The 12,051-nt window shown below is 33.8% G+C and overlaps 2 protein-coding genes across 2 annotated transcripts; one reads left to right on the top strand and one right to left on the bottom strand.

The window, feature by feature from the left end:
* Nucleotides 1-2,069: 2,069 nt before the first annotated feature.
* Nucleotides 2,070-8,366, top strand: VSR7 (VACUOLAR SORTING RECEPTOR 7). Its single transcript, XM_068624197.2, has 13 exons — nt 2,070-2,801; nt 3,671-4,363; nt 4,446-4,534; nt 4,691-4,760; nt 5,475-5,558; nt 5,671-5,747; nt 5,876-5,957; nt 6,781-6,863; nt 6,981-7,044; nt 7,155-7,283; nt 7,418-7,521; nt 7,633-7,747; nt 7,990-8,366. The coding sequence occupies exons 1-12, from the start codon at nt 2,507-2,509 to the stop codon at nt 7,744-7,746; spliced, it is 1,884 nt and encodes a 627-aa protein (XP_068480298.1). The 5' UTR covers nt 2,070-2,506; the 3' UTR covers nt 7,747; nt 7,990-8,366.
* An 826-nt stretch (nt 8,367-9,192) lies between these two features.
* EMB1025 (Pentatricopeptide repeat (PPR) superfamily protein) lies at nt 9,193-11,777 on the bottom strand. Its single transcript, XM_068624196.2, has one exon. It carries the CDS (start codon nt 11,617-11,619, stop codon nt 9,682-9,684), a length of 1,938 nt encoding a protein of 645 aa, XP_068480297.1. The 5' UTR covers nt 11,620-11,777; the 3' UTR covers nt 9,193-9,681.
* Between the last annotated feature and the right edge of the window lie 274 nt (nt 11,778-12,051).

Genomic DNA, 12,051 nt, shown 5'->3' with positions numbered 1-12,051 from the left:
ATTTTAAGTATAATTTTAACATGTCATTTTCTAATTCAACATTCCATATTAAATTATAGTTCATTTTCTTAAAGAATCAACTTGTCATTTTCTATTTTCCATTAAATTTAAGTTCTTTTAAATTAATCACTTTTAAAATTATTTTTTCCTAAATCAAGTGTGTAAAGTTCTTTTTATAATTTTATTAATTTTTAATTGTCCTTTTTATATTTTACATAAATATAAAGTAGATCTAACGTCATACAGAAAAAAGTTATAAATAATTTTCAAGATTTGAAGTCTTAGCTTGTGAATAATATGATTAGCCCCAAAAGCGCTTAACGTGCCTTCTAAGGTGTACTTTTCAGTATCATTGTTCCACATTGACTATCTTTTTCCAGAAGACTTACAAATGGAACCCTAAAATCCAAAGAAACTTTTCTCTCTTTCTATTTTATTTTATTTTTTCATTGACTTGACCCAAGAAACCCTAATGGCCTTTTGTTCTTTGCAATTTCATAAGGGACCAAGTAAACTTCTAGGTAACTTTCTTTTGTACAAGAAAAGGTACCATTAACAATTTTGTCTTATAAAAAAATTAATATTCTTTTACCACATAATATATATAATATTAACTACACTGACTAGTAACAACAATTATTTCTTATCAACTAGTAACAACAATTATTTCTTATCAACTACACTGATAAGTAACAATCATCATCTGTTATCCTAATATATATTGTTATCCTAATATATATTAATATGTTAAAAAAAACCAGAAAGCTAAGCTTTTTAATTTTTTTATTCATGATTTTTCAATGAGAAAATATGTGTCTTCATGTCTATTTAAGTGATTCCATAAAGTTGAAAAGACAATGAAAAGAAACTTAATGGGAATTGTGATTAGTGTCTTCATTGAACTAGATAAAAATATCCATAATACTTCATTGTCACCCTAGACTCAGTCCATTCAAAATAAATATAGATTCATACTAAAAAAATACCCACTTGAAAACCCACTTTAATAATATAATAATATGAAATACAATTTTAAATTAAAAAATAAAATAAATATGAATCAAATATTATTTTTTGAAGTTATTAAATGGGTTTTCTTCTCTCCCTCTTAGATGTCAAGATATTACTTTTAATATTCCATGAATTAGATTCAACTAGAATTAAATTAAGATAGTTTAAAGCAAAACTAAGTTAGACTAATATTATGATACAGATGAATTTTAATTTAAAATAATTCAATTCAATTTGTTTGTTTTGACTTACCTTAACTATTAATAGTAATAATATATTTCTTAGATTTTGCAACTGGTGAAACTTTTTATTTATAAGGAATAATTCCATTTCTATTAACTTTTTAGGCGTATTTCTATTTTTCTATATCATATTTTAAAATATTTATTGAGTTTGTCCATATCTAACTCTTTTCTCACACTCAAACCAAATTGTTGATAATTTTTGTATTAACACTAGAATCATAAAAAAACTAATAACTCGTTAGTTGTTAAGTCAACAGAAAAGAAAAATCCATACAAATATTTTTTTGATAAAAAAACTTGTTGAGAAGTTAGATAAGATTACTCAAGTTGGGGTATTTTTGACTCAGAATTAAATAAATCAAATTCTAAATTTCTGATTAGATTAAGACAGTTTTACACACATTTACCTGTATATTTTTTCAGTTTCAGCTTTTATTTCTTATTTATTGTTTTATCAACAATTTTTTTAAAAATTTATGACTCAAAACACATACCTATTATATAATAAAAAGATAAGACTTATTTATTAATATACCATAAAAATCGAAAGTGCGATTAAGATTATAAAATATGACTAAATGTTTATTAAATTTGTTTTAATAATTTCTGATTGGATAACACTCACTAAAACAATATAAATAAGAAAAAAAATTCATAATAAAAATAAAATAAAAAATAATATTATGTTGAATTCTGAACTAAATCACCTGGCCTTATCTATTAATAAAGGATATTTGATCTCTAATAAATTGTAAAAACATTTATTAATAGTTTATAGTTAAAATAAAAACACTTGAGACAAACAAATAAAACAAGTAGAAATTTATTCATTTTATTAATAAATTGTATTAATTAAAATAAAAAGGCGACAGAAACTTTCCCTCCACTGAGAAAATATATAAATTCGGATTGACACAAGAAAAAGAAAAAGAAAAAAAGGAAGTGTGTGTTGTGTTGGCGCGCGCGTGTGTCTGTTTGTGTAGAAGGTAGCTGCCCTGACTCCGTCCACCACCTCCTCTTCCTTTCACCTGTCGTTTACCCTTGCTTTACGTCACCGTTTGATTGCGAAACGCAAACCTCCGCACCATTAAACGACACTCTCTCTCTCTCTCTCTCTCTCTCTCTAAGCAAAGTTTTCCACCGGTACGACCTAGACAGTTACACAATCTTCAACCACACGCCTTCTTCTTCTTCTTCTTCTTCTTCTCTTTCCTTCATTTCTTCACTAACATCACCACCGCAAATCAACCATGAAAGTGTGCGTTGCTGCGGCTGCGGCCGTCACTCTGTTTGCGGCGTGGCTGATTCTCGTCGACGCGCGGTTTGTGGTGGAGAAGAGCAGCATAGCCGTTCTTTCGCCGCACAAGATGCGGACGAAACGCGACGGCGCTATCGGTAACTTCGGCCTTCCTGACTACGGAGGATTCATCGTTGGCTCTGTGATGTATCCCGCCAAAGGCTCCCACGGTTGTAAGGTCTTCGACGGAGACAAGCCTTTCAAACTTCAGTCCCATCGTCCTACTATTGTTCTCCTTGATCGCGGAGGTACCTATCTGTCCATCTATATATGTATCTATCTGCTTCCTCGGTTTTGTCTTCGTTGACTTTGATTCGTTCTTCTTGCGTGCTTCATGTTTCATTCGTGTCGTGTTAATTTACTGTTACATTATCCTGTTTTTTTGTATGGTGTGTTCTGTTCTGAAACCAGTTATGTTGGTTGATAGTTTATACGTTGATTCTAGTATGGAATAGGTTTATCTGTTAATTGAACCTGTTTTTGTTTTTGTTAATTATATTTTCTTTTTTAATCGAATTTCTTATCTTTGGTGAAATATGAAGAGAAATGAAGTCCTGCTCTTTCCTTTTTCGACTGTTAGTATTGTTTCTTCTTAATTTGGCTTTCCTTCCCCGTTTGGATAAATAGCTTAATTAAGTGCTTACAACGTAAGTTCATTTTGTATGAACTGTTTATATACTGGAGGAAAAAAGGAAAAATAAATCGGGAGTTATCCTGGAGAAATTGTTCGTGTTTGGATGAATTTCTGCGAAAATACTTATAAACATAATAAAATATGAAAAATAAAATAAACTCATTTTATAAGTTGAAATTAATTTATATAAAATAATAACTTAATTTACAAAGAGTCTCTAATATTAATTTCTCATAAAATTGATTTTTAACTTTTGTAATATTATTCCAAATGTTTACACAATTGTTTGTCTATGATAAGTCCGTATAAACTATAAATAAGCTTTCTAAACAGGTGTTTGGATGTTTATTTTAATGAATCCTAAAGGCAACAGCAGAACTAGGCTCAGAAGCTTGTCGTGGGAGCTTCAATAATTGTTTTCTATCATTATTCTTCATAGCCATATTTTGTGATGCTTACTGGGAAAGTTATTTGCACTTGTAGAGTGTTATTTTGCCTTGAAGGTTTGGCATGCACAATTAGCTGGTGCTGCGGCAGTTTTGGTGACCGACAGCATTGATGAATCTCTTATAACCATGGATTCTCCGGAGGAGAGCTCTGATGCAGATGGATACATAGAGAAGATTGTGATTCCATCAGCTCTGATAGAGAAATCCTTTGGTGATTTGTTGAAGGACGCTTTGAATAACAAAGATGAAGTTTTGCTGAGAATTGACTGGAGAGAGTCCGTACCTCACCCTGATAACAGAGTTGAGTATGAGTTTTGGACCAACAGCAATGATGAATGTGGAGCTCGTTGCGACGAGCAGATGAGTTTCGTGAAGAATTTTAAGGGTCATGCTCAGATTCTTGAGAGGGGAGGTTACACCTTGTTCACTCCACACTATATAACTTGGTTTTGTCCACCGCCCTTCATTCTTAGCAGTCAGTGTAAATCGCAGTGTATAAACCATGGGAGATATTGTGCCCCGGACCCAGAGAAGGATTTTGGAGAGGGCTATGAAGGAAAGGATGTGGTGTATGAAAATTTGAGGCAGCTGTGTGTCCATAGGGTTGCCAATGAGAGCAACCGTTCATGGGTCTGGTGGGATTATGTGACAGATTTCCATGTCAGATGTTCTATGAAGGAGAAAAGATACAGCAAAGATTGTGCTGAGGAAGTGATGAAATCATTGGGTAAATACTGCTTTTTGATGCTGTTGTGAATCAAATAAGTTGTTTTTCTTCTATTGTGAAAAGTTAAATATTAATACTACAGATCTGCCTTTGGAGAAAATTAAAAAATGCATGGGTGATCCTGAAGCGGATGTGGAGAATGAAGTGCTAAAGAATGAGCAACAAGTCCAGGTCACATTTTAATATTTATTGCCATATCTTTAGAATTAAAGAAAAAAAAATGTTATAACTGTCATCATAAAGGCTTCCGTATAAAATGAAGTAACAAATCCAGGCGATTACATAATTCAATAGTTGATATACTTGCGTTTCATTTGTGATATTCAGATCGGTAGGGGATCTCGGGGTGATATCACCATCTTGCCAACATTGGTTTTAAACAATGTCCAGTATAGAGGTTAGTTACTTAAATCCCTACATGAAATCAAGTAAATTGAACACGTCATGCTTTTACTGATCTTCAATAATGTACGAGTGACCTGTGCATTCTATTATTGAATCTGGCTATCAAAATCCAGTTTTAAGGGTCAAGAAAAAGTGCTGTTACTCTATACCTATTATGACTTTTGGTTCTACATGTTTCCCGGGCTTGACCACTGAAAAGCTCTGTGAATTTCAACTATGCAATGCTTCTGTCTAAAACTAGAGCATCAACCATCGTGATCATCTTCCGAACATTTTTCTGTTAATGTTTAGACATGTCTGGTTGTCCCGAAACTAGTTTAGACTCACGGAAGATTTTAATTTGATTTTTGGGCTTCAGCCTAATTCTTACTTAGAATTTAGGGTTTTGACTCTGCCTTCACGTTATTGAAAAACTGGGTTTTCTTTTACACTCGAGGCAGATTGGTGAAGTTTAGAACTTCTTTAGTTCTCTCTAATGCACTTTTGTTCTTCTGTGTGATCTTCTTCCATTCCTTAATCTATTCCCGGTATATTATGGGCTTTATTCTTTTTATTTTAGTTGATTGGTTAATTGAGTTTCTAAATTTGTTATTGGTGTAATGTAGTGGATGTATGTGTTACATGTCAACTTTAACTACCCTTTATATGACCATATCTGATGTTTCACGTATCAGATTTCTGAATATTTTATTTATCTTCTCTAAAGGAAAATTGGAGAGAACTGCTGTACTGAAGGCTGTATGTTCTGGATTTAAGGAGACTACTGAACCTTCAGTTTGTTTAAGTGGAGGTTAGTGTGCCTAATATCGTGTTATATGAATTTCACTGATGATTGACTCTTTTAGTTCTAAAAATCTACTGTTTAATATTCTAAACTATACATCCTGGTTTGAGTTTATCAGATGTTGAGACTAATGAGTGTCTTGAAAGAAATGGAGGATGCTGGGAAGACAAAAAAGCTAACATAAGTGCTTGCAAGGTATAAAATAAGGAATTTCTGTTACCATTCCCCTCCCCCATAGTTAGAATCACTGGACATGATGTATGGCGGTCCATGTGTGTCTGCTTATGATTGACTAGAAACTAAGCCTTTATACATTTGTTCAGGATACATTCAGGGGAAGAGTTTGCGAGTGCCCTGTTGTGAACGGTGTTCAGTATAAGGGTGATGGTTATACTACTTGTGAAGGTATGCATTTTCCAATCTAAAACATTATTTTTTAATATCAAAATATTCTTTTCTCTTTTCTCATACAACAAGCTGGCTAAGGGAGCCAGAGATTAAAACATTTCCTCTATGATTTGGAAGTCATCCATATGCAACTCTTTTTTAATAAAAACTTTCATCTTAGGAATCTATCCATATGTAACTCTCATCATTGAGAAAATTTATTTTATATTGGAATCAAAATCCAATTACAAATGGATGTTTACTCATAAATTTGGATGAAGATCAGTAGATCCTCTCCCCCTAAACATTCTTATTCGTGCTCTAGACTGATTTACTTAAGGAAAAAAAATGCCAGGGAATATGAATTCATGTTGAAACACTGTATGAGAATTACTATTTACTATTTATGTGTTAATCATTATGTGGTCAATTTTCACTTTAATAAGCACTTTCACAATGAAAAGATCCGTTATTAAGTTAATTTTTTCTGAACAACAACAATTCAGTACTGGGTTCTTGTGGGATAACTTATACAGAAAACTTTTGAAAGATATAAAAGCGCCATTTCAGTATTGCTAGGATTGTTTTTTTTTTCAAGCCAGTCATCTCCGTTTCTCTTTGAAGAGCCTTGTATGTCAATGTTACCTATGGCTGCTCGGGAATAAGTTAATAAAACATTCGAATACCTATGGATGGGTTAATGTACATTTAGAATGACCAAACTATTAAAAAAGTCGTTGCATGGTCCATAATATGAGGCAATTGTTTTGCTTCTATATTCAACATATATGTTCTTTTTCATGATGTTTCTGAAGTTTATATTCTTTTCCTTATTTGACAGCTTTTGGACCTGCAAGGTGTTCTATAAACAATGGTGGTTGTTGGTCAGAAACTAAAAAAGGACTAACTTTCTCAGCTTGCTCAGTTCAGTACTGCATAACCTAACCTTCATTTTTTCTTTTGATTATTGAAAAATATTTATTGTGCCACTTTCCTCGACATCCCTCTTGGCTAACTGAATTCCCTTCTGTATAAATGAAGGACTCCAAGGCAAATGGCTGTCAATGCCCGGTTGGGTTTATTGGGGATGGTAATAAATGCGAAGGTAAGATTTGATTTTACTCTGGCAAGCAATTGAGCACATGTTGTTTTCTTTGTATGATCAATTTTGTAAAAATATAAATCTATCTAAAAACATGTTTTGATCATATTCAGATGTTGACGAATGTAAGGAACGAAGTGCTTGTCAGTGTGATGGCTGCAGCTGCAAGAACACTTGGGGTAGTTACGATTGTAAATGCAAGGGAAATCTTCTATACATAAAGGAACAAGACGTCTGTATTGGTAAGATATTAAAGTCCATCTGTTGCTCTGCTATTATTACTACTGTCAATTCGTGATCCCACCACCATAACTAAAGTGTTTTAAAGAAAATTCAGTTTGTTTATGATTAGAATTTTGCTTTTTCTCTCACGCAGAAAGAAATGGATCACGATTTGGCCGGTTCCTTGCCTTTGTGGTCATAGCAGTTGTTGTGGGCGCTGGTCTAGCTGGTTACGTGTTCTACAAATATAGGCTCCGGGTAAGCCTAATTCATTCTCAACTAGAGATAACGTTACACATCGTTCACATTAAATTGGAAATCCAAATTATCACCAATCACCGTATTAATTTACATGTCTCCTTTTTGTAGTCTTACATGGACTCTGAGATCATGGCAATCATGTCACAGTACATGCCACTGGACCAGCAAAATAATGTAGTGCATGCTGAAGCTCAGCCTTTACGACAAGAAGGCACCGTGTAAGGTATATTCAATATTCATATCTCTTCACCTTTTAACCAAAGACAAAAATTTAGATGCAGTTCAAGTTTATCTGACATTGTTCTTTGATTAGAATTGATGTTTTACTTAGTAATTTACGTTATAAAAGGTTTGCATAAGTCATGTAAGGAACTGCATTCACATTTCGTCCTTCAACTAATTTACTGCATTTGAGACAGCTTTTATGGGGAACAATCTTCTTATTTTGCCATTATCTATATTCAGCCTGCAGACATACATAATAAGCTAAAAGTAGTCAAAGGAACTCGTTGCACTATAGAATCCATTTGAGAGATGGATTAAACAGGTATGGCTACGTGGATTTGAATCCATTTCACAGCGAGGGAAGATCAGCACTTTACTGTAGCCTGTAGGATAATTATGCGAACGATTGGAATGCATACAGAAAATTTCTGCATAGAATAATTTCCAATTTCCACAGTTTGTAAATAGAACTTTTGAGATGTACATGTATACCTTAGATATAGAATAAGGATCCATGTGATGTTAGAGATCAACTTATGACGACATTGATACCAAACTCTGCTTCTTCTTTGTGGCCTAAATACAATTTTTGGTTCACCAATCCAATATTTCATCCACCATTTTGCCTAATAAATAGTAAGTTCGTAAGGGTGGTTAATCAAATCTGCTCAAAGTTATCTTCAATCTATCACGTGCTTTTCGATTTCTTTGTGTGTTGCAGCCATGTATTGATGTCTTATAAAAATAAAATAAAAAACTTACATAAAAACACCTATTATACTGGCATCCAATCACAGTAGGAGTTTTACTTTGGTAATTTATATTGATTAATTTATTGATTAATTCTAAATAGGTGCTAAAAACAAATTTTAACAAATACTTAATTGAACTGAAATAAACTATAAAAAAAACTGAATCATTTTTATTAAAACTAAACTAAATTATTATTTTTAATTCAATTTATAAAAAACTAAAATACTAAAAGAATAGTTTAGAGCACTACTAAACTATAAGAGTTGAAAAAAAAAAACTTACATGATCATCTACTACCCATTCTTGAAGTTATGGGTTCTTTAAGATGAATTTTCAAATACGATTTTTTATCTGTAAAATTAATATAAGTTGTAAATTTTGTTCGTTAAAAATTGTTCCAATATTAAGAATCTACTGCTAAACTATTATGAAGAGTTGAAAAAATTATTTACATAATCATTCACTGCTACTTGTTATTCTTTGGATGAATTTTAAATGCAATTATTTTATCAATTAAATTTTATCAGAGCATATTTTTGACGGAGTACATTGTAGTGTGGAAAAAACCAAAAACTATAATCTGGTAACGAAGCTTTTAGAAATGAAGAATGAATTACCAAAACAAAAGCTGATTATTCCTTATACAACAAGAACAGAGCATGTTTAAAAAACTTAACATACACATGAAATGAGTGGATAAACAACAATTCTTGATACTTTAACTATTGGTTTCATTCATCACAGCCCCAAAAATTTTCTCACTCAATCATCTACAACTGTGATAGTTAACTTACAAAGAAAGATAATTCTGGTCCTATAGACAACCATTACCAAAAAATTAGTCTTTCATTCTGTTCCTGTACAAATACATCAGTCAAAATATGGTGCATTTACAAACACATCATAGCCAATTGGATAATGGAACATTTTAAGCTTTTAGGACAATGATCCCATTGTAAGTTATAAAATATTATGGACAAAAGCAAGATTTTGGATGGACAAAAGCAAGAGGTTTAAACATCTAAAGTGTATACTCACTTGTCACCTGTTTGGCTCACACCAACATCTGGCTTTATGAAAGTTCAAGGTCTTTGGCTCGAGGGCCTCAATCAAGCTCCCTGTATCCAAAGTTGCTAAGATCCAAGAAAATTGTGATTGAATAACATATCTTACCAGATATCAGCCACTTAGCTTGCTCCAACATTCACTGATGACTTTTCGAACCCTTTTGGGTTTGCAGAGCTGTTGAACAATCATTGCCCAAGTAGAAGCTTTTGGCAGCAAAAACTTATGCAGCATCACTTCGATAATTTTGGAAGCACCTATGGTTCTCTGTCGCTTAACTAACCTTACTACAAGCTCATCTAGAAACTCCCTACCATCTTGAGGTGGATTCACATTTTCTCTTAAAGTCTTCAAGAAAACGTCGCACGTAATAAAATCAGGATCACAACCTTGATCTAGCATAATATTTAGAATATCAATGGCTCGAGAGATGCTATTGTGCATGCACAAAGCATTTAAAATTATGTTATACGTTATCACATCCGGCTGCACCTCCGGCTCCTGACAAAGCATCTGATTGAAAAGTTTCAGGCCATGTTCTATTAAGTTAGCATTACAGAAGCCATGAATCATTGAACTGTAAGCCACAACATCTAATTTAATTCCTCTGCTCAGCATTTGCTTCCACACCATTAAAGCCTCCATAACCTTCCCATCCTTGCACAAGCCATTAATGAGTATACTGTAACAAACCTCATTATGATTACAATTATTGTCGGCCATCTCTTTCCAAACAAGAATAGCTTTATGGCTAATGCCTGCTTCAAAATAACCCCTCATGAGGGAACTGTAAGTGAAAGAATTGGGCAAGTAACCTTTACTCTTCATTTCAGATAAGACCTCCCTTGCTTCATCTAACTTCCCTTCTCGGCAAAGCCCATCAATAAGAGCACTATAAACAACAGTATTTGGTTTACATCCCTTTCCAACCATTTCCTTCCACAACTGCATTGCATGGTTGAATTTTCCCTCCTTGCACAGGCCACTGATAAGGGACGAGTACACATACTCGTTCCCACAATGGTCCCTCTCTTCCAAGGAGACCAAAACTCGAGCCCCTTCGGAGGCTCTACCTTGCTTAACAAACCCATTAATAAGTGTTCCAAAGGTAACATCATTAGGTACACACTTATTCAACACCATCCTGTTCAACAAACTCACTGCCTTCTCCAACTTTCCCTTGAGGCACAAGCCATGAACAAGTGCATTATAGGTCACTTCATTCGGGACACAACCCTTAAGAAACATATTATCAACCAGCTTGGCTGCACGTGCCAAGTCACCATTCTTGCACAATGCACTGATCAACACATTAAACGCAACCGGGTTAGGGAAGGTGCCCTCAACTTGCATTTCATCCAACAACGAAACCGCCTCGTCGATTCTACCCTCCTGACACAACCCATGCATCAAGGTAGAATACGTGTAAGCATCAGGAGCACAATTCCTCAGTGGAATCTCTCTAAAAACCTCAACTGCTTGATCAACCAAACCAAGCCTACACATGGCCTTAATGAGCAAGTTAAAAGTGAGTGCATTTGGGTGTATGTTAAAACTCTTGGATGCAACAACATGTGAGTACAACTCCAAGGCCCGATTGAAAAGACCCTCTTGAATAACAACACTAAGAACCGAATTGAATGATTTCACAGTTTGTTTACACTGAAACTCACCCCCCATTCTGAGGAACAAGTCCACAGCTTTCTCAGGCAAATGAGCCTTCCCATAAGCTTTGAACATAACTATGAAATTCCTCTCTACAAAAACCCTCCTTTCGCGCTTCATTTGCTGAAGGACCTCTTCCAGGGACCCAAAATCGAGGGTAGAGGCGTGGTTCTGAATGAGGGAATAGAAAGACAAATCACCCAATTTGTAAGAACCCATTTTGGTACCGGATTTGAAGATTTCAGCCGAAGGGTGAGGTTGAGGTACATGGGGAGAGGAAGAGTGAGAGGGAAATGCTAGGGTTTGGGAGAAATAGCGATGGAGTGTTGTTGGAAGAGAATGTTTGAGAAGGTTTCTTGTGGAGAACTTGGGCATAGCATGGATCATTCCAAAAGGTGGGGTTTTGATGTAATGGGTAGTGTCAATGAGTTGAGTTCACAGTTTTGAGAATGTTAATGTCATCTTGTCGGAGATGGAGAAGCTGCTACATTTTCATGGGGACGATGACTGTATATTTGTTCAGGAAGCAAGACCAGACCATATATTAAATTTAAGACCTAACTATTATAAAAAAAATATCATTAAACTATGTTGATTTGCCATAATAAAAGCATATCTCATGTAAAAGATCTTATATTTTAAAAAGAAAAATATTTCATTATATAATAAAATTAATTTTTAAATTGTAAAAAGTCTAAATCAAAGAAAAGTATTAGAGAAACTCATTATATTGAGTTGAATAATGAATTAATTGAGTTGGGTTGTTGTAGTTAATTTTTGTAAACGAGTTCAATTCAAGTACAATTTTTTAGTTGATTC

The sequence above is a fragment of the Phaseolus vulgaris genome, chromosome 9 (genome assembly GCF_051622355.1).
Source record: "Phaseolus vulgaris cultivar YP4 chromosome 9, ASM5162235v1, whole genome shotgun sequence".
Taxonomy (NCBI): domain Eukaryota; kingdom Viridiplantae; phylum Streptophyta; class Magnoliopsida; order Fabales; family Fabaceae; genus Phaseolus; species Phaseolus vulgaris.
The sequence above is the reverse complement of the archived record's forward strand: the minus strand, read 5'-3'. Positions and strand labels throughout refer to the sequence as shown.